This window comes from Lytechinus variegatus, chromosome 19 (genome assembly GCF_018143015.1).
Source record: "Lytechinus variegatus isolate NC3 chromosome 19, Lvar_3.0, whole genome shotgun sequence".
NCBI lineage: Eukaryota > Metazoa > Echinodermata > Echinoidea > Temnopleuroida > Toxopneustidae > Lytechinus > Lytechinus variegatus.
Genome location: NC_054758.1, coordinates 11,085,932 through 11,108,779, shown reverse-complemented (window position 1 = coordinate 11,108,779; position 22,848 = coordinate 11,085,932). Strand labels below are relative to the sequence as shown.

The 22,848-nt window shown below is 35.8% G+C and overlaps 1 protein-coding gene across 1 annotated transcript; it reads left to right on the top strand.

Annotated features, from left to right (window-relative positions):
• Nucleotides 1–879: 879 nt before the first annotated feature.
• Nucleotides 880–22,187, top strand: LOC121405686. Its single transcript, XM_041596585.1, has 7 exons — nt 880–1,265; nt 8,473–8,523; nt 9,250–9,327; nt 11,731–11,799; nt 12,711–12,949; nt 17,697–17,869; nt 19,220–22,187. The coding sequence occupies exons 1-7, from the start codon at nt 1,118–1,120 to the stop codon at nt 19,368–19,370; spliced, it is 909 nt and encodes a 302-aa protein (XP_041452519.1). The 5' UTR covers nt 880–1,117; the 3' UTR covers nt 19,371–22,187.
• The last annotated feature ends 661 nt before the right edge of the window (nt 22,188–22,848 follow it).

Below are 22,848 nucleotides of genomic sequence, written 5' to 3'. Positions count from 1 at the left end.
TTCCTTCTCGCATTGGTCATGACGAGGGAGTTCTATATATAAGCAGCTACGCGTTGTTATCCCATCGCCTTCATTTCACACTAAGTGATTTAAAGTTCACCCTGATTTTGAAACGATGTAGTTGGCTCGTTTGACATTTTGGCCACAAATGGCCGATTTTTCTTGGAATGTTCTCATCGATAATTAGGATCTTAAGGAGTACACTCAAAAGTGTATAGGTGTATACATTTCATAACATTTTCTAGAATAAATGCGATAAGTGATTCATGTTTTTACTGATTTTTTAAAAGGCAAAATTGTGAGATCGTAGATATTATCAAAGATTGAATTATGAAGTGTGCAAAGTACTCTCAGATTAATAAAACAATGCAATTGGCGCCGGAATGTCCTGATAACACCAAAGGTTGTTCTGGTAAATTATATAGTTTTCCCATGACATCTTCAACCTTGGCTTTGGGGCGTCACTGCAAGCACAATAGTCAAAATGTAATTCGGTAAAATTGAATTCAAGAGCAGTTCATTCGTTGCTACGATTTTTTTTTCATTGAGTAAATCCTACTTCACATTCGTGGCGGAGTGCAGAAACCCCAGCGTGATTGACGTTTGGTAGCTCGCAAAATGTATTGCAGACAAAGAAAACAAAAAGAATCTCATTTATCTGATGTCTGCTTCCTCCATATGCCATTAGCAGAATAAAACAAGGAAAGCCAAGATGAAACAATAATGAACCTCTCTCGCCATAAGCGGCGCGGCGGAGGTAGTGTTACCATGACAACGAAGATGCTCCACGCCTTCCTGTACAGGACTTCCCCCACAGGAGGCCGAGATGGCAGCCTCCTGATATAAGTACTGGTAGACAGGTTCGCTTAATTCATTAGCAACCGGCTTGATCAAGATTCCTCGTTCATATTTGATTAGTTTATGTTAACCAAAAAAAAGGAAGTGCTCTATTCATCGCAAGGTGTCTCTGGCTCACCGGGATGTCATTCACACACGGGGTCCGATCGGGTGATTGATCGAAGAAGCTTAATCCGATCAACTTTTTGATGCGGAGAACAGTGCTGTCAAAAAACTTCTAAGCTCCCGGTCGTATGGTCAGATGGTAGGAGACTGATATATGGGAATTTCCTTTGCCCGACAAGAGTTCATCGTAGAACTTCCAAACAGGCAGTTGCGTTTCATCATGAATGATTTACGATGCGGAGGCATGTCCTTGCATGGAACCTTCTTATTTGCAGTATTCGCAGTAGCCCTGTGCCGAGCTGGTAAATACTCTTATTTTTTTCCTTAACGCTTCAGTCACTCTAACGAAATCTACTCAGACATTTCAACCACCCCTTTCACCTTTATTTTGTGTATTAGTTCTTATGGAAATAAGGAATGATTGTGTTATGGTTTGAAGATCCGGATTATTTCAGATCATTTTTTAATATTTGTAAATGTCATTAGTACGGTTGCAAAGTAATCTAAAAAAAAAGAAATGCAGCCCAGTTCTGTACTTGAAGTAAAATAATGAAAAAAAAATTAAGGGATATTTGGCGACCATTGGTATGAAGGCTAGATATCACATCCGCAAGGTAGAGTTGGACTAAATATTTGTTCTCTTTACTTTCTAATGTTCCAAACTTTTTCTAAAAAGCAAATTATAATAAATGCATTACAAAGCAGGATATCTATGTCCAGTATTCTGCTATTTTGATTTTATGAGTAATTTCTTTTTTTTGGTTACACTGGTCAAATAGGAAGAGGTCACATTCCTCCTCTCTTCGGGAAGGGGTGTTGTAGGCATATGAGGGGGAAAACATTCAAACTTAAAAACAAAAATCGTAAATTTCAATTTAAATGATTCGAGACTAGAAATTTGAGATTCATTCTTGTCCGTTCACAGATATACCACGAAATACGATGAAAGCAACAAAACATAGTAAAATATCAGTTATCACAAAGTACTATGTAATCGTGGCTATGCATACGCCATAAAAATATGAATAAGAAAAAAATAGCAGCTGACGCTAAATAGTTTGATTTTTGACAGTAAGTAAATGAAAAGGAACGGATTATTGATACCACAAAATTGTTTAGGCCGTGGTCAAAATAAATTCTCTTTCGGAATAAAAAGTAAACTTGATATAGGACAATTTTGTGTCATCGAAATTTGCCATCACTGATTTCCACGTCTAACGTAAAAAGAAGGAGGAAACATGGCAAAGAAACGGGAGGGAAGGGTGAAATGATAATATTATCATGTAAATACTATGACAAAATCTATAACAAAATTCGATTTTTTTATAATTTAAAATGGTATACTTGGGACTCGGTCGCCTCGCTCCCCCGCAACTTTTAAGAAAAATAGTGAGCCACACGCCATGTCTGACCCCTCAAAATTTTCGGCCCATTATGCCGCGGTTCGATATAGGCGGTCCAAAGACTTCTTGCGATTTGAATAACGTATATATGGTCCATTTGAATCACAAATAGTGTATGATTACGTCAAACAAGAAGCATCGAGTCATACACAATAGACTCAGACACCCGTATAGCCATAGCCCATGTCAGACCTACGAAACCGATGGCAAACGGACCGACAGCAAGTTGTTGGGAGAAAAAAGGTCACAATATTTTTTTGATATCTGTTTGATGTCCATTTCGCCTGTACAACTGAACCATAAACAGGTTAACGAAATATCACTCTTTTTCAGTTGGATTCAACGAACCTTTGTTAAAAAAAATATACATACTAAAAATAGAGGTTAAAATTTTAGAACCCTAGGAGTTGGCAAAATAGCAACACCACGAAGGCTAATAATGAGTATAATTTTTCTCATTGTGCCCCTATAAGGGTGCAGTTAGTGACATTAAGCAGAAATAGGTGCAAATTCTAACATTAAGGTGCAAACGAGCAATAATTGGTGCAAATAATCATTGAAAGGTGAATTTTTGCACCTTTATTCCAATTAGAGTGCAAGTTTTTTTTTATTCAGGGTGCAAAATTTGTTTAGCATGTTTTAAAACGTTTGTTTCATGGCTTGATGTCATAAATAGCGTTCATGCTTACAAGCAAAAGATATTTTAATCGAATGATTAGTTTTCCACTCTCACTTAGAATGTGGCATATTTTTTCCAGACAGAGAAAGCATATTAATTCGAATGCTGTCATAATGGGAGATCCAAAAATATTATTGAATGTGTTAAATCATGCATTACATTGGTGATAAATGTGTTGCAGTTGTTCATGATGTGCATGTTTTTTTGAACCAGTGCATTAAAAACAAATCTTTACACGATGCTGCGTAAGCGGTAAATGAAACCAAATCGTACGCAATTTTGTAGTGGAATAAATCCAACATGATTTTTATCTCGAACTTGCTTAATAATTACTCACCAAATGTGCCTGTTTCCCTATTCCCAACATTAAGTAGTGTTTTTTCTCAGGCTTTAAAGAGTGCATTATATTTCCCATTTACTACTTGGCACTTCACTTTCGTACACTAAAATTGCCACTGCGTAATATTCTACATTATCCCTCCGCCTTCATTGACTGAAAGGTAAGCTCCTCCCTCGCTCAGCTATGAACCGACAGACATCAACCAAATGTGTACAGGGGTGGTAAAAATGGTAGCTATAAATATAGATCGATGACAAACTAATTTGGCTATCATCATGATTAACACGGAGCTTTCAAAGAATTCAGTTTTCATATTCAATTATACGAAATGGAACAGGGAAAAACACATGTGACTTTGCCCTTAGCCGAGCAGACATCATTGTTATATCTCCATCTTCACTTAGCATGTCTTTACTGATTGTGTCGATAATTTCAATTACGTTACAAAAGTAGAAGCGAGACGAAAAATATACATTGATTACATCAGCCAAGGTCAGATTTGAGAGCTATGACCGAACCGGCTGAATTGAGTAGTTTGTCGCTATAGCGCCATGGCGATTCTAATCATGTAGGATAAGAAAGACAAAAAATGATGCATTTGTATCGTGTAAAATCTCAAAGACTGTGTTCCGCATTTTTTTCTTAAAAAAATGAGCCATTGCCATATTTAACAAAATAGTATCATTAGTCATAAGTCAACACATTACAGCTATATTTCATGTTGAGTATTTATAGAAATTATTGTGGCGCATGGGAAATACTAAAACTATGCCCTTTCTACCTAGTAACCTCTCGCTGAAGTCGCCTCTTTGGCATCTTTTAATGTCTGAGACTTCTCCCCTTGATTTCATATTATTTTACATCTCTTTTTAATTTCCTAATTCCCTTTCTACATGTTCTACATTTTCAAATTCCTTGATTCCCTGTAAGTGGCGGCCGAAACGCCATATCATTATTTTGTTTCAATCAGTGACCTTCATTCAATAAGATTTTTTTTTACTCCATTTGCTAAAATGGAAGACCACTCTGACTGAAAGTTTATTGTTATAAGAGCAGAAAAAATATCATAAAAATAAGATATTGATGAATATTTGAGGAAAGTCCATCAAAGAAAGAAAAAAAAATAGAATATATTTTTTTTCTTCATACAGTATATGATGTCATATGCGAGTAGCTACCTCATAAAGTTATATCGTGTAGTAAAAAAAAATCATTTCCACCCCAAAATTACGTTCGAACCTTCACCGATATTTCTTTTTTTTATATTTGTTTTTTCTGCTATTTTTACCTACCAAAAAAGTCGAGGTGAATTTTTCCTTTAACTTACTCAAACACCACAGAAGAAGTTGATATTGAAATATTAGAAAGTGAATGATAACTGGTAAAAATACTTACAACCACTAATAGTTTTATCCCCATTGCAACAAACAATCATTGTAATAAGTCTTCTTTTATACCACGTTCGGTCGTTGACTGGAACAGATTACCAAACCCAATAAAATCAACAGAGAAATTTTCATAGTAACAATCCAGAAACCAAAATCAATACCAAGCAATGCCTCTTACCTCCGCGTAACGACTATCAGCGCACCCTGCCCCTGTCCGTTTGATCACTTTTAGGGGAGTTTGGTAGTATCCTGAAGTAAGTAAGTTAGTAAAAACAAATCTATCGATCGTGGTGTAGTGGTTCGGATTCTCGCCTCGTAATCTCAGGGTCGTGCGTTCGAATACCACCCCGACCTAGCGTCCTTCCACACTTTGCCCCTCTCCCCCATGTGTTAAATGGGTACCCGGTAGCATTCTTGGAACTCTTTTTACTGTACCCTAAAGAGTGTAGAAAGTGCATGCATTCTGTGCGAGTATGTCAATTCAATTCAATTAATTTCTTTTATTTCATATCCATTCAAAACATAATACAAAGTAATATAAAGCAATACAAATCAAGTACAATTTTATAGAAGGGCATTCTTACTTCGTAAAACAGAAAAAACAGTGTAATATAGAGCATAAATGGAAATGAGGGGGATCCACTAAAAAGCAAAGCTTGTAAAGTGTGGATCCCCCTTGGAACTTAAGAAATTATAGTTGACTTATTCTTATATGCGTACAAGATCCGATGACCGGGGTAATAATAATTGCAAGGTAAAATCCTTATAATCAAAGTGTATAGCGTTTGCATGAATGTAACAATTATTATCATCATTATTAACGAAGTCAATACCCTAAATTATTTGTATCATACATTAATTTCTTAAGTATTGCAGTGATGCACTAATCGTTTTCATGATGAACTATTCTATGTCTCTTTAAGCAAAATACACCTTTTATTTATAGAGCAAGATAAACTAATCGAATTCAATGGAATAACGATAATGACATGAAAATGACTGGTGGAAAACTAAAGATTTCAATCATTGATATCAACAGTTGTTTGATATTGAATCGGAATATTGTTAGTGGTTTTGGTGGTGGTGATGCTGATGATGATGGTGGTGGTGGTGATGATGATGATGAGGAGGAGGAGGATAATAACGATGACATATAAAATGGTAACAATCATTCGAATTATCTTTTATGATGATGACAGTGATGATCATGTTTCTATCAATACCATTCATTGTACTACTACTGATGATCCTATGAAAAATGCACCTATCAATATCAATAAATTGATGAAAATTGAAAACACAAGAATATTATTTCGATTATCATTATAATGAAGACAACGATTGAACATAATGATTATCAAAAAATGATAATGATATCTTCGTCACAAATCGCACATTTTATCGACAGAAGCTAAAGACAGCAAGAAATAATTTCTTTAAAAAAACAAATTGAAATGAACATGCAAATGAGGAAATAGGAATTCCCCCAAATAGAAAGTGTGTGATAGATATGAGTAAGGAGGCGGCCAGCGGCAACGCATTAAGAGGAATCAACAAAACACTTTCATCGACTGCTGTCGACGCTTTCCAGCCACCTTACCCCTATTCAGAGATATTTATATTCCAATTTTAAGGTCAGCGGATGGTAAAACATTTGTCACACTTTTTAAAGGTCAAGTCCACTCCAGAAATGTGTTGATATCAATCAGTAGAGAAAAGTCAAACAAGCATAATGCCGACAATTTCATCCAAATCGGACGTAAAATAATAAAGTTATGACATTTTCAAGTTTCGCTCATTTTTCACCAACGGTTATATCCATAACCCAGTGTCAAGGGTTAGTATAAGTACGTTTTACACTCTAAAAGATGTTGGGCAACATACTGTCCACACAACAATTGGTCAATTGGTTTAATCTTTATCCAATTCTAGGTAGTTTTAAACCGTTAATGTGTGCTTTGTGTGAAAACTACAAAGTATTGGTTGAAAACTACCCAGAGTTGGATAATTTTTTTACCAATTGTTTTGTGTATAGTATGTTGCCCAACACTTTAAGAGTGTACCGAGAATCCATGATTGTTAAGCAGTTCGTTCCTCTGGGTAATTCCAAAAGAAATATAAAGAAATACAAAAAACAACATAAAACACCAATCTTGATGCATCAAAGCATTTCATAATACGCTATAAACTCACACCTGGTACACATTGATTTATATATATATATATATGCATTATCTCTTGAAAGTTTTTTGAGCACACGTGTGTTATTTACTCTATCATTTCTTGTGCCAAGTTCTTTTGAAAAACCTAGTTACACGGTGATCTGACAAAAGGCATCCAAATAATATGTACTTCGCCAATTCCTTGTAAGAAAGGGTCTGGATATAATGACAAATTGCTGATCGGTAAACGACCCCTTTGCGTACCGCCCGTTTGATCTAATATAAACACACTGTCTCACAGTGGGCTCAAAGAGTGAACAGCGGGAAACAACTTCACACTGTTAAATTCGAGCATTTCAACAGTGTGGATCACATATTCCGCATACATTCGTAATTCCGAAGCTTCGTTATTCCGAAGGTTCGCATTTCCGAAGGTTCGTAATTCCGAACTTCACATTTTTGAATTCGAGCATTTCAACAGTGTGGATCACATATTCCGCATACATAATTCCGAAGGTTCGTTTGTCCGAAAACGAAATGATTAACGAACCTTATTTCGTTTTCGGACTCACGAACCTTCGGAACAACGAACCTTATTTCGTTTTCGGATTAACGAACCTTCGGAACAACGAACCTTATTTCATTTTCGGAATAACGCCACAAATGTTCGGATAACGAACCCTTTTACGTTTTCGGATTAACGAACATCGAGGTTTAGGCAAATTACGTGTTTCGGAATTACGAACCTTCGAAATTACGAAGTGTAACCCACATATTCACATGGCCGACCATGTAAAACACGCTGTGAACAGTCACACTGTCGTGGTGTCCACAGTGTGAAAATATGTTTACACTGTTAAATTTGAGCATTTTATCAGTGTGAAGAACATTATCACAATGTCCACCTTGTGAACACGCTGTGAACAGTCAAACCTATCGAGATGTCCACAGTGTGAAAGTGTTTTTATACCGCTGAATTTGAGCATTTCAACACTGCAAAAATATTTTCTCATAGCTTACTATGTGAGCACACTGTGATTACACTGTGTGAGACACTGTGTTCTATTCAGGGTGTCCCTGACGGTCTAGTCCTATGTGGTCTTCAACCGGTTGGTCTAATAAAATTTTGGTTTAACATTGCTACTATGTTTACTTACGATTTCGTCTTATTTCCCCGTTTGGACACTATCAATTTCGTCTATTATCCTCTCGCTCTCAAACTGGTTTACCTTTCCGTTAATGAGCCAAATTTTCATTTGACCAATTGGAAGAAAGAAAAGTATGAAGTCGATAAAAGGAAAATGAGATTAGCTCTGCATTATACTAAAAGAGAGTTCGACCAAGTGGGTATTAGACTAAATCAAATTCGAGTCCAAACGACATTTTGGTGAGAGTAGACCGACTGGGCTTAGACCATGTGGTATAACACTTCCTGAGTGGTATAGCGACACATTGCCTGCAGACCATGGGATTATTAACCAAATAAATGTATTAGTGAACTTCTCTTTTCTCTAAACCTTACCTCCTTCTTAACCAGGTGAACAAAGTGGGTCATATTCTTCCAGCAATTCTCCATCCATTACAGAAGGTAATTAGTTCCAAAATCGGATCATCATATCGTATTATCAGTTCGAATCAGTAAAATGTGAAAGCACTTGGAGCACCTTCAGCTAAATTACACTTCACGGAAACTCATTATCAAAGGCCTTACATGGTTTGCATAAATTGAGTTTTTAGATTTATACACGCACTCTGTATGCAATTTCTTCGAAATCACACTTTATGGAAACGCCTTATCAGAGGATCTGCATGCTTAAAAAAATGAGCTTTTGGGTTTTCTAGTCATCCATAAATGTAAAAATATATTGATATGAATTATCAAATCTATCAACTTTGATTTCATAAATGATTGATGTTATCTTTAGAAGTAGTTTATATGTAAAGTAGTTTATAGATACCCATTCATGCAATAACACGCGAATAGTATCTTTTACCCATCCCCGCCCCCTCCCAAATTCCTCGTTTTCCTGATTATTCATTGCAATTATCATCAATATTTCTTATTAAAACGATAATTTATGCGCTGACTTGGCAAAGCAACCGGATCATTGTATAAACATCCCTCCATGGTATAACCCATTGAACGTGCTTTTGCTTTTCTTCGCAACCGCCTAAGTAATGATGACGGCTTCACCTGATCTTTTCGCCCACGCTTGCACTTATGTAACTTCGTTGCACGTCCTTGACTACCTCCCACTTTATAACAATCTATTGTAATACTTCTTTTATTTTTTTAATTTGTCTTTTTTTTCAGGAGTCGATAATCCCTTCCCTTATCCGTCTTCACCTTCACCTCGCCTTTCAATTCTAACAGAGTCCTCCAACACAGAAGGTAGGCCCTATTATATGTTTTATGTAATACACACAATCATAAACACACACACACACACCCACACACATATACATACATATATATATATATATATATATATATATATTATATATATGTGGGTGTGTGTGGGTGTCTGTGTGAGTATGTGTTGACAACAACAGTTTGCCGTAAAACCCATCTTTTCAATTTACTCTTTAGTTCTTCAGAATGGCACGAGGGTAAGACACTACCCACGAGTGTTATGAGAAGTATTAATTAAAAAAACACATTATTACTCACGAATATGTCGTATGATCAACGGATTTTGTCTTGAAAATGCACGTATATGGTTTTCTTTGACGATACATCTTTTAATCATCTAATTCATATAGAGATCAGCAATTGACGTTGAATTAAAATTCATTGATTTATTTCATTTCTATATCCATTTTTTCATAATACATATCATAAAACATTTATACAAAATCAATGCAAATCAACCATAAAAAAGGCGCTTAAAATGGCTAATTGGTAATGACAAATAATATACAATAAACAAAAATCATAGATAAATCAAACCTTTTTGAAAGAATATAAAAAGTTGTACATTTATACATGCTTTCAAAAAGAAAAGAAATAAAAAAAAGAGACCAGCTTAGAAGCGATGCTTGTATGACGCTGATCTCTCGAACAGTGCGGAAATATTAAAGAACCGTGAATAGGAGATTATGGAGTGTAAGCAGATAATTGATTTCGAGGATAATAAACGCATGGCCATATATGATAAAAAAAAATGATAAACTGAACAAAGCCGTAAGGGGACGGGTGCTCTAAAAAGAAAAAGTCAGATACAACAGAATATTGATAGGGACAAAAGGGAAAAAATAAAAAAAAAGGATTGAGAGAAAGGGTCGGAGATGATAAGCCCATCAAGATTATCAATCTTGGGTGTGTTTCGAGGACCGACCGAATATATAAAATGATGAAGAAATATTCACGAAGTGTGAATTTCCTTCCCTATTCTATCATGTCTATGGGGAAATGATCGAGGCGTGACAATATGAGGGTTCGAATGGAGATGTGAGTTCTAGATATGATTACGTAACAACTACTAGTCTATGGGAACAGGGCCTACATCAAATTAGTACACGATTACACATCGTAATCATTGTGATTTTTTTTCTTCTTCTTTCTACTTATTTTTCATAGATGCATTATTGTTGGTATTATTATCAGTTCTACTACTTCTACTACTTCTATATACTACTACTACTACTTCTACAACTATAGTAGTATAAATAGTAGCTGATTTGTATACGTTTTATGACGAATGAAAATTCATCGAGATTGAAGCTCTCCTTGCTTGACCCGTTATTTTTTTACGTCTAGGTTAATCAGTCATAGTGGCTGACATAACAGACGACAGATATCACTCTTAGGCCTTTTTATCAAAGTGGAGACAATGGCAGAGTTGGGATTCGAACTCACAACCTTGCGATTATGAGTCCAATGCTCTAACCACTGGACCACACCTTGCTTGACCCGTTTTCAAATAATTTTAATGAAAACCTTAATTTTCAGCATTTTAAGATGAGCCTAAAAGAAGAATATTAGGGATTTTATTGCATTCAAGAAATTGATCCATTGTTATAAATGCACATGGTTGAGATGTTTATGAATGATGTCCAAGAAAATACAGTTTTCCCTGAGTAACCTTCGATTTTTCTTTACATGGACATTCCGGTGAATTCATATTTTTTCACATATCTTTAAAGTTTATCTTTAAGTCTTATATGAAATGGAGGAAATATATCAGACCTAAATGTCTAACAAAATTGGATACTCAAAACTGTGAAATTGAATAGCAGTTCCGACGTAAATTAATTTACTGGAAAGGAAGACAGTGTAAAATTTGCTTGAGGTGAATTATATGTATTATGTAATCATGATTAAAGACATATACAAGGTCTCTCGATTTCTAGTCTCACAGGCCCGACTAATAGTATTGATGATAGTAACGATGGTCATTTTCAGTATTTCTCTTAACTATTATCGTTGTCATCATTTTTATAATTGATTTTATTTCATTCGGTATTATCATTATTATTTCATTATCGGTATTATCATAATTATTATCAACCTCCTCCTCCTCCTTCTTCTTCTCATTCTCCTTTCCCCCTCTCTCTTCTTTACTATTTTCTTCATCATCATCATCATCATCGTCATCATCATCATCATCATCATCTTAATCATCATCATCGTCCTCTTATTCTTTTTTTCTTCTTCTCCTCCTCCTCCCCTCCTTTTTTTTTTTACATTGTTTTCATTATCATCATTCTTCGCCAATATCATCATCAGCAATACATTTCAAAATTTACCACATTGCAAAGGTAACGTAATTTTTCCTTTTCGTTCAACTTGTAGATATTCAGGGTAAAACAAGGAAACCGAGGTGTATATATGATAACGGAGCAATACGAATTTTATTAGAAGGTAAGTGCAAACCAATTCCACCGGTGATTATTCATTGTTACCGGTGGGTTGGCTCGCTTGGAAGAGCATCCGCCAGTCCTGACAACCGCGATTAACCGGGAGGTCATTATTATTATTATTATTGTATTATTATTATTATCATTATTAATTATTATTACTATCATCAAGATTATTGGTATAAATACAATATGTATCATCATCACCACAACCATCATCATTATTATCTTCTTCTCCTCTTCCTCCTCCTTCTTCTTCTAATACAGTACCTTTATTTTCATGAAAGATATAGAATATGAAATCATGTTTATCTTACAATATCTCCAACCATTAATATTTTTAAATTGCATTTTATTTGAATCACAAAGTAGATTATTTACACAATAAAATCTACGGGTATAATGTTATTCATTATCACCGTTTCTCCATTACCTATTAATCTAACTTGACAATATAATTTGACAGAGGGGAAAAGATTTAAGAGAAATACCAGTTGTGGTAACGATCTCAAAATGAGTTTGAAAAGAATCAAATGAAATGACCGACCAAGTATTTTGATGTATAGATAAATGAAAAATATTTTTCCAATGGCTCTGGAAGAAAATGATTACTTGCTGAGAAATGAGTAACATTAGTATGTAATGCCATCAGATGTCGGATATTTTTCAAAGCAATGTTAATACACTCTCACAAATATGATTTTCTGTGTTGATGATCCTAATTATTTTCAGTTTTCAACTAAGGTATCATAACTTCGCGACGATACGTTTATGTTAATGCACCAGATCTATGATATTTAGGTGACAAAACATTAATTTTAAAGACATTCTCATAAAATAATTGTTTGTGCCAACTACGTTTTTTTTTACCTTTAACTTCTCCGTGTCTGCACATTTTCTCTCTTTTGTCAACAGAACTTATATTGGAATTATTCAAAGACTTAGACGACATGAATATAGACCTCAATAGCAATCAAAAATACGCCCTCAGAAGAAGATTGCGTGGATTTTATCACAAAGCAACTAAGCATCCTGCAGTTCATGAAAGAAAAATCGCCTTTTCGTCAACAAAACCGGCACATTATGACGGTGATGAAGAAAAGTTAAAAAGGGATTCACCTACCAATCTCAAGCCGCTTTCGAATCAGATAACGGTACGTAAGTGTAGATGTGCGCAGCTCATATTATTTACGCACGACCTTACGGATGGCACGTAACACCGTCAAACAAATTGATTATAACGCATGCTGACGCCGGGCGACGGAACGCATTTTCGTTCGGGGGGGGGGGGAGTGGCACTTATATGTTAAAATTGGCATTTTTGTGCAAACCATGGGATTCATGAAGTAGTTGTGTGTATTGTAGTAATCAAGATGAGCAAAGCCTATTTAAAGTCATTTCTGATGAGATGATATTTATATTTTTTCCGCGAGAGAGCGGTTTGGAAAAAAATCAAATCTTAGGTTGTAAACTCTCCTTTTTGGTGAATTATGGGGTTAATTACTGTTAAAAGGCCATGTTGAGAGCGTGAATAGCGATATAAAACTTTTCGACATTTCATGTAATAAGACATGCAAATTAATCATTTAAAGCAATTTTTGTAATCATGAAAAAAGATGCGCATCTAACTAAAGAATTAACGGGATCGCAAAGCGCAAGCTGAAATTTTTAATATACTGACCAGAAAAGGAACCCGTTAAAGACTACATTTAGTGACTCATGAATAGGATACATATCTTACCAATCAAATAATTCCAGCGCGAAACGCGACTGAGCTGAAAATTGTGATATTCCATCGTGACAACGGCATATTCCAAGCATTTTTTGTAACCACGAAAATGATGAGTATTTTACTAAACAATAATTGAAATGTATTTGGTTTACTTCAAAAAGGGTATTTCATTTTGAAAAAGGGCTTTTTATTTTGAAAAAGACACATTTCAATGTGAAAAGGGGGCATTTTTTGCTACTGGGAATCTATTTGGCGCGAGTAGCCCCCCCCCTGCCTGATTCCGCAGACCCCGAGCTGACGGAAGTCAAACTGATTGGGAATGGGATTTTGGCGCTGAAGATCAGCGGCGAAGGGGGGGGGGAGGGGCACATAAAGTTAAGTATGACTTAAGAATCGCACTTCAATGTCCAGTAGGATGCATTGATTACCGCATTGTTAAACCATGCCAAGAGGGCGCGGCTACTGGCATTGATCAATAATAGTGCGCTTTACATATCTTGTTCGCACCAGCATTGCTATTTTTGAAACACTCCCCATGTCTTCAATCATGCGTAGACTTGTGGGTCACCTACGAACAGTTTTATGAAACACCTCCGGCACCCTCATCTGGTATCGTAACTCCTATCGGTAACCGTGTAGAGTTGAAATAGCTCGTGCAAAAAGCAACGCCGATAAGTTATAACCCTATGGGAATAGGTGGGGTTTGGTTCTAGGCTAAGATGCTAATTCGCTGTAAAATCTTTGAAATATCCCCGACAATTCCTTATAGGGGATAACCAACATGCATATAGGGATTGTCTTCCGATAACTCTGAGGCAGTGGTAACGCCATATCATTTCAATATTTCAAAGTGTCCATTAAATCCACCAACATCAAATTGTGCGATTCTTTTTTTACAAACGCGCTCATATCAAGCGGTATCTGAAACATCTAAATCAACCGAAGCGAGTTTTAAGGACATTAAATAATTGCTAAGTGGTCGTTTAGACCTCAATAAGGGATTTTAACCTTTCCCACACAATAACTCTACATAGAATGGGGCATTTATGCCTGACCCCCTATGGATCATGATGTATAACTCTCGCTCTTAAGAACCAACAGTAGTTTAATTGTGTTTGTAGACATAGTTTTATGGTCGTAGATCAAAAAAGACTTAACAGGGAATCCAACCTTGGTCATAAAATATTTCATGATCGGTTTTTGTTAAAATATAACATTCTGTTGGTTATTTCAATACTACGGTGTTAATATCATGGTCCATGGTGTATAAGGTGTTGTCTTCCGAGAAGACCGATTTATAGGATTTTTCGTTGTTCCCAGATTATGCCTATTTCTTTTTTGGGGGTAGCTTGACATAAATCCATGTAGGTTTCCCTCCTTTTAAGCAAGAATCATGTTAACGGAATTTATCTTTCTTTGGTCGAATTCAACTCTAAATTATTTTTCTTTCAGTTTTTACTGTGTTATATGATGTTATTCATTTTTCCAAAATGTATTTCATTTTGTTGCGTTTTCTTTTGTTTTTTATTTATTTCATTTCATTTAACTTCATATCATTTAATCGTATTTTATTTTATTTCATTTCATTTTTCGACAATTTATTTATTTATGATTTCTGGTGGAAGACAACGCCCGAAATCCCAGCCGAAGGCCATGATCAGCACTACATTTGTAGATGATAACTCATAATACAAATAAGCATTATACTGATCACGATTATCATAATGTTATTTTCCTACGATAAGCGAAAGGGATTAGGATTTTTACAGTATGCATTAATTTTACCTCTTCTATGTTACGGATCAAGGTATTGCTTGTCGTTATTATGTTTAGATATTAAATATTGTAAAAATACTTTATTGTAGCTTAATATTCTTTTGCTGCTAGGGTTGTCACAATAATCATTTATTATTATTCTTCTAAATAATGGAACAGGCACCGCCTCTAATTGAAATGTATAATGTATGGGTTTAGGATTATTATGATCGAAATTTATGTAAATTCCGCTTCCATGGGCGAAAACTGAATCACAAATGCAAAAAAAGTAAGAATTGTTATGTATTAAAGTACGTAAGAGGGTTCTATAAAGGGCAAGTTCACCTTAGAAAATGTTGATTTGAATAAATAGAGCAAAATCAGACTAGCATAACGCTGAAAATTTCATCAAAATCGGATGTAAAATAAGTAAGTTATGGCATTTTAAAGTTTCGCTTATTTTTCACAAAAAAGTGATATGCACAACTCAGTGACATGCAAATGAGTCAGTCGATGATGTCAATCACTCATTATTTCTTTTGTTTTTTATTATTTTAAATTTTACAATATTTCTTTTTTTTTACAAATTTGACAATACGGACCAACTTGACTTAACCATATAATATTAAACTATGCTAATTCCACGTGTTCAGGGAGGAATTAATCGTTGTTTCACTTGACAATGAGGAGAAAATCAAAATATTTCATATTTCATAGAATAAAAAAACAAAAGAAATAGTGAGTGGATGACGTCATCAGTCTCCTCATTTGCATACCGACCAGGATGTGCATATAACTGTTTTTTTTTAAATCAAGCGAAACTTTTAAATATCATAACTTTCTTATTTTACATCTGATTTTGATGAAATTTTCAGCGTTATGCTTGTTGTATTTTTCTCTTTCTATTCAAAGCAACTTTTGTTGGGGTGGACTTGACCTTTGAGCAAACATGCATTTAGAGATGAAGTACAATTAAAAGAGGGTACATGCATTTGGCTGGTGACATTAAATTATGGTCGCCTCCTTGAAATCGCAAGATCACACTGCGGGTGGCATACGGGGATCTTACAATTATCGGACGGATTCATCTTCTCTTTTAAAGGACAAGTCTACCCCAACAAAAACTTGATTTTAATAAAAAGAGAAAAATTCAACAAGCATAACTGTACACTGAAAATTTCATCAAAATCAGATGTAAAATAAGAAAGTTATGGCATTTTAAAGTTTCGCTTATTTTCAACAAAATAGTTATATGAACGAGCCAGTTACATCAAAATGAGAGATGATGATATCACTCACTCACTATATTTTTTGTATTTTATTATATGAAATATGAAACATTTTTATTTTCTCGTCATTGCATGTGAAATGAAGTTTCATTCCTCCCTGAACAAGTGGAATTCCATTATTTTAACATTTTGTGCTTCAGGCAAGGAGGTCCTAGTCGTCAAATTCATAAAAATTGAAATATTGTATAATTCAAACAATAAAAAACAAAAGAAATAGTGAGTGAGTGACATCATCGACTCTCTCATTTGGATGTAACTGGCTCGTTCATATAACTATCTTGTTGAAAATAAGCGAAACTTTGAAATGTCGTAACTTTCTTATTTTACATCCGATTTTGATGAAATTTTCATCATTGTGCTTGTCTGATTTTTCTCTGTTGATTCAAATCAACATTTTTCTGAGGTGGACTTGACCTTTAACCTGAAGAAGTTCATGCTCATGTAAAATCGTAGCCATTAAGGACATTGTACCTTCTATAAACACTGGGTAAAATTTCACCCAATATTGGGAAGAAAGGGAACATGTGCTGGGTATTTTTTTACCCCTAAATTGGGCTGTTGTAACGCAACATTCATTCTACCCAAATAACATGCATGTTCCCGTTTTACCCAATATTGGGTAAAACTTGTTTAAGTGTACAATCAACGCAGGGGCATCGTGTGGTGTGACGCACGAAGATCGTACGATCACTGTCATTACTGTACGATTTCCAAGAATATAATGCTTTAAACCTATCTGGGACTCCGCAGGGCCTTCTGACGACCACCGGACGATATGCACTGCATTTCCTACTGCACATGTACGATTTTGTCCTTTGCATCACTGCGATACCAAACACATGAACTCGTATTATGGTAGCAAAAAATGTAAAACCTGATAGTCATAACCCGTAGCTACCTGCGATGCGAACGGGAAATCGTATAGTGTAAGCAAACGTACGATGTCCGTGTCAAAAAAAAAATTATAGGCATTACCCTATGTAACTGAAAATTAAGTTGTTTATTGATTTGAATTCATTTTTATTGCCATGCTGTGTCTTTATATCCATTGCATTCAGGTCAAAATTATTCTGTAAGCTTTCTTAATTTTTCATGTTTTTGTTTGTTTCTTTCATTTCTCAACAGAGTAAACGAAGCGGGCAGATTTACGAAAGCTGTGAAACTGTTGCTGATTGGGACATAGTCGACCATGGAAGAGTAAAAAACGAAACGGTTGTCGAGCTGTTTCCCAAATCATGGCTCTTTATCAGGAAATGTGTATCAAAGGGAAGAACATGCAATATTGGGAATGAAAATTTGTAAGTATAGATGTTTGCAACAAAAGCATTTTCATTAATGCACATTAAGTGATGTTCGTCCTTCGCTTGCGGGGACGACCATAACTTACGCTTTCCTAAGGGTTCGTAGATGGCTGAATAGCCAAGTCTTTGCTCGAGAAAGTCTGTTGCAGGGCGGGCAAGCAAAGGCCAACAGTGCGGCAGGCACAACGATGGTGCTTGCTCTGTCTCTTCCACGTTGGCTTTTTATTCTTGCTTTTCCACACGCCGAGACTCATAGCCTGACACACTAGCCTACCTATGGTCTATGGTATCCCTGTAATAAAGTGTGGCACAGGGGAAGGATTAAATGTTACTTCGGTTAGACACTTCGTACAAACAAATAAGCTCATGTGCATGTGACATTCGCGTAGCCCAATAACAGTGGGAGGAATGAATTGAATGAAATAAGAATAAATGATAGATAAGGCTTAAATGATAACAATTCCTGTCAACAATAATCTTGACTGATAACACATTCATTATAATGGATTATTTGATTTTTAATGAATACATTATTCACAGATAGGGGATGAAAGTGGGTTATGCCAACACGTTTTTTTAACACGTTCTTCCACCTTGAATTTTAGTAATTGCCTCAACATGACCATCCTGTTTTTGTTTTATTGCGTGCCTTGAAATCTGCCTTTAAACCATTTTAATTAATGGTCCTACGTTTAGTAGAACACATTTTAATGCATTACTTCCATCTAAAATGTTAGGAATCGCCTATCATGCTCTTTATTGTTTGCCATGAAACCTACCTTTAAAAATTTTTGTATCCATTAACCTAACTTTTGGTTGAACCCATGATCTTCTGCCAACCACCCGATGATCTGCAGATAACATAGTGTGGATTGGTCTGGATTCAATTTTATTGGCTTGACTGTCGGCAAAAGACGTACTTTTACTTCTCTACACAGCAAAAAATGTGGTGTTAACCGGTGTACTTAGAGGACCACACCAGTTATTTTACACCGGTGTTAAATTGGTGGTGTTAGTTTTACACCTATAGGTGTTATTACAACACCTTTTGTTGTTACATTTACACTCTATGGTGTTATGTTTAATCTCTAGGGTGTAATTTTAACACCTCAGGGTGTGGTCCTTTATTAACACCAATTGGTGTCCGTTTTAACACCGCAGTTTTTACAGTGTACCAACTTCTTTAATGTATTCCTATCCTTACGGTTATGAAACTCTAAACTTTCTCCTCTCAAGACCTGCTCTCTTCAGTTGTAAATTTATATTTCTTCTTCATTAAGTTGACACTCACCATTTTCGATATTTTTCTCATCACTGTCACTTTCTTGTATCTTTTTCTCCCCCCAGGTCATCTTTAGTGAGTAATACGATGTGCTTAGAACAATCGACCTGGGTTCCTGCCTATGTCAGACAAAAGGGTTACTCCTATTACGAATGGGAATATATTCAGGTTCCGTCGTGTTGTAGCTGTGCCGTATACGTTGCAAACTTCCTCTAACTTCCTCTAGAATAATAATTTCAGAGAGCATTTACTTTACTATGAGTGCCGTGCCTCGATCGCAACCCGACGTGCATCCCCGTCTGTATGATCTGCAGCAAATTTTGTACAAAATCATTGCAGCGTAAGCACGGGTCGGTGCTTTTTCAAGAACTCGGAGGCGGGCTTGAGTTCCCACCCCTTTTTTCCCCAAACCGTGTACAAAAACGTAGAAAAATGACCATCTGAATCCGCGGCCCCTGGGAGCAGTACAAACAGCACGAAGAGCGGTTTTGGGCCATGTGGAAGTCATGCTGCGCGAGACTACATAATCACGCAAAAAACACGTGATGCGCACGACAACCGTATAGCCCCTGCACCTGCTTCTGACCTCGAACGCACAATCGAATAGAGGGCGTCTTATGAACTTCATGGCTTAGATTGGAGCCGTGGTTTTTCCCAGGTCGGTTGCACGTCGGCTGTGCCTTACAACTGTAGTGCTCAACGTTCGACTCAAGATGTCTCAAATAAAAATGGTCCGTGGTAACTAGCAATCACAGAGGAGACCCATAGTGTATGGCTTTGATTTGATTACGCCAACGCTAGACGCACGGATCGCAGAAATTAGCTCAGTATAACGCAGGCTGTGATGCGCGTGGGAGCGAACTCAGCCAGGACACACACGCACGACGAATTGCGATAGTATCTTGTCTACTTTCTCACTTACTCATTTCAGTACTTGGGGACATCTCCTTCTGAGGTCTTAATCAATTTGCTTGGAAGTCGTGGTGACGTGTCTAGGACGCCTCCTGTAGCTGCATTCTGCGCTACGTCTTAGAAACTCTGCAACTGACGGACACGTCGGGAAGACATCTCAACATGTTCAAGGGCGTCTCGGAAACTGGAAGTACTCTCCAAAACCCGACCTTGATGAAGTTTCCTCCAACTGTTTTTGAAGTCCGTTCTTTTTACGAGACGCTTCGAGGACGTTTGCAGAGACGTATCTAAAACTTGCAAAATCTAGATTTGCAAAGATGATTCAAATTCATTTAGATCTCTCTCTCTTTCCCTTAAGAAGGCATTCGTTATTGACTTAACCACTTTACTCACAAATTCAAATTGTATGCATTTATTTGTCGGAATAGCAATATCTGACGTATGCTATTCAAGTCTTTACCAAAAAATAAATAAATATCCACTTCGAAAATAATTTTCCCAGAGTAGAAAAAATCTATAATTTTAAATCGCTTATTCGGCATTCAAGGAACTTGCACTCGCTTTCAAATTAAATGTAGGTCCCCAAATGAGCTGCAGGTTCGTTAAAATAAGCCAAATTTGTAATTGATTTGATTTTTTTCCAATACCCTTTGCGCTTAATTGACGATTAAACCTGTTTTCTGCAACAATTTTATGTACATGGAAATTTCAATATACAATTTTTTTCACGGAATCACGGCATGCTATAGTAAACAACTATGCGGCACATAAAATAAAATCTTTTCTTTCAATAAACAGTGATGTCTTATTACATGTTTGTCACAAACATGGAATTTGGGGGAGAAAAATGACCAGTCGGAGAAACTCTCAGCTTTGTGTGATCGGTTGAAATCTTGCCTTTCCGCGGAATCTTTGCGATAACGCTCAAATCTTTATGCTAATGAATACTACCTTGAAATATGGGGGGGGGGGGGTGTTTCACAAAAGAAGTTTTAACCACACTTAAATGCTTATCGCGGTGCAGAACCGAGAGCCAATGCAGAATCGTGTTTTTTTTTCCTACGTGTAAACAGGAAACCAATTCTGCACCGATAATTATTGTGACGTCAACGCGCATGGCGTATAATATGCGTAGATACTCCACTGATTTGTGTTTTTCCAGCGTGTTAAAACAGCGTGTAAACGCGATGCGAGATAACCCGAGAGCCGATTCTGCATCTCCTCTCGGTTCTGTACCACAATGCAGCCGACGTTGCATGTAAATACGGTAAAGATAAAATTGTGCGTTTCATAGCGCGTTTGTGACTCTTTCCGTGTTTACACGCTGCACCGACTCGCGGCGCAGAACCACGAGCCGATGCAGCACGGTATCTAAACACGATATCTAAGTCATACCTAACTCTTTGTGAAACACCTCCAGGTCTAGTTCATCATATGTTGCTATGGCTGGCAAACATCAAGTATTATTTGAGACAACCAGTAAAATTGTTTCAAAATGATGCATGCAAATGAAATATATTATGTAACAAATACTATTGATGGAATTCATCTATCATTCTCTGTGAGTATGTGTGTGTATTTTGTTCAATGTGTTTTGCATGATATAGAAAATTAATTTATTTATTCCTATTATAAAAAAGGGGACTAGAAAGGCTTATTCAGCAAATGGATGTTTTTTTCGATTTTCATGTAAATATTTCTCGCTTTTGGAAATAGAAACCAAAGATTTATGGACGAAAGTTCTCTGCACATGGGACACGGGGGATAGCGAAATTTACGGCAACACACGTGAAATAAAAATGGATCTTCTTCTTTATTTGAAAATGATATTTTTGTTTGAATATCCGGGGACTGTGCCTGAAGTTTTCGAACAAATTTTATGGTTGCACAAGTGTTTACAACTTTGATTGTTTCATGCTTGATTTATGGTAACGTCTGGAACTGTTATTTGATTAGATCTATGTCCTAGGGCATAAGTTTTGATTATATAGTTCATACATTGAGAACTGTATATTTTTAAGACGAGCTGAATTAATGTTAAAATTTGATATTTTCTGGTGTTTATTTGTTGAGGATTGTTCTAAGTATATTTATGATTTATTACCCTTTTAAAGACGAAGATTTTCGAAGATTTTCGAAAGACGAAGAGTTTGGGATTGTCATTTTTTTCAAGCAATCTGCTTATGATGACAGTCCTTCTCCTGCAAATTGTGAACATCATATAGTTAATCATTTTTGTCTGGAATTATCTTTTTAGTAATCTTTATTTACAATTTATGCCAAAAATGCTAACATATTATGTTTATTATGTTATGAAAAATGTATTATACAAATGTTATGGATGCAGAAGAAAACAATAAATCAAATCAAATCAAATCAAATCGGATGTGTCTCTCCAAAAGTAGCAGGAAACAAATATTCATTATCAACATTTGTATTAGAACTTTGCATTTTCATGTCGACTTATAGCCACAACATGTGCTTAACAATCTAAATGTTTAGTTCTGTGTAATTAAATGAACGTTCAAGAATTTAGCTTATTTCGAAATAAGAACTGAATTAGTAACTCATGTTTTATCATCCGTCAAAGCTTTATTTTATAGTGTGATATGCGATGTGCATTTAAATCCGATATTTGAGATACATATTTTTATCTTTATAAATACACATTCGTCGAAAATTATATCACCTCCTTCGAGAGTTAAGCTGACCATTTATGCAACATATATGACACATATTGAACACTAATCCCCTATGAAAATAAAAGCGAACACTTTTTGAT

Excerpts from the sequence above, each read along its gene's own strand:
- LOC121405686 (XM_041596585.1), top strand. The coding sequence starts at position 1,118 with ATGGGAATTTCCTTTGCCCGACAAGAGTTCATCGTAGAACTTCCAAAC. Across the intron at positions 9,328-11,730 it reads AGAGTCCTCCAACACAGAAG|ATATTCAGGGTAAAACAAGG; the intron begins GTAGGCCCTATT and ends TTCAACTTGTAG. Across the intron at positions 11,800-12,710 it reads AATACGAATTTTATTAGAAG|AACTTATATTGGAATTATTC; the intron begins GTAAGTGCAAAC and ends TTTTGTCAACAG.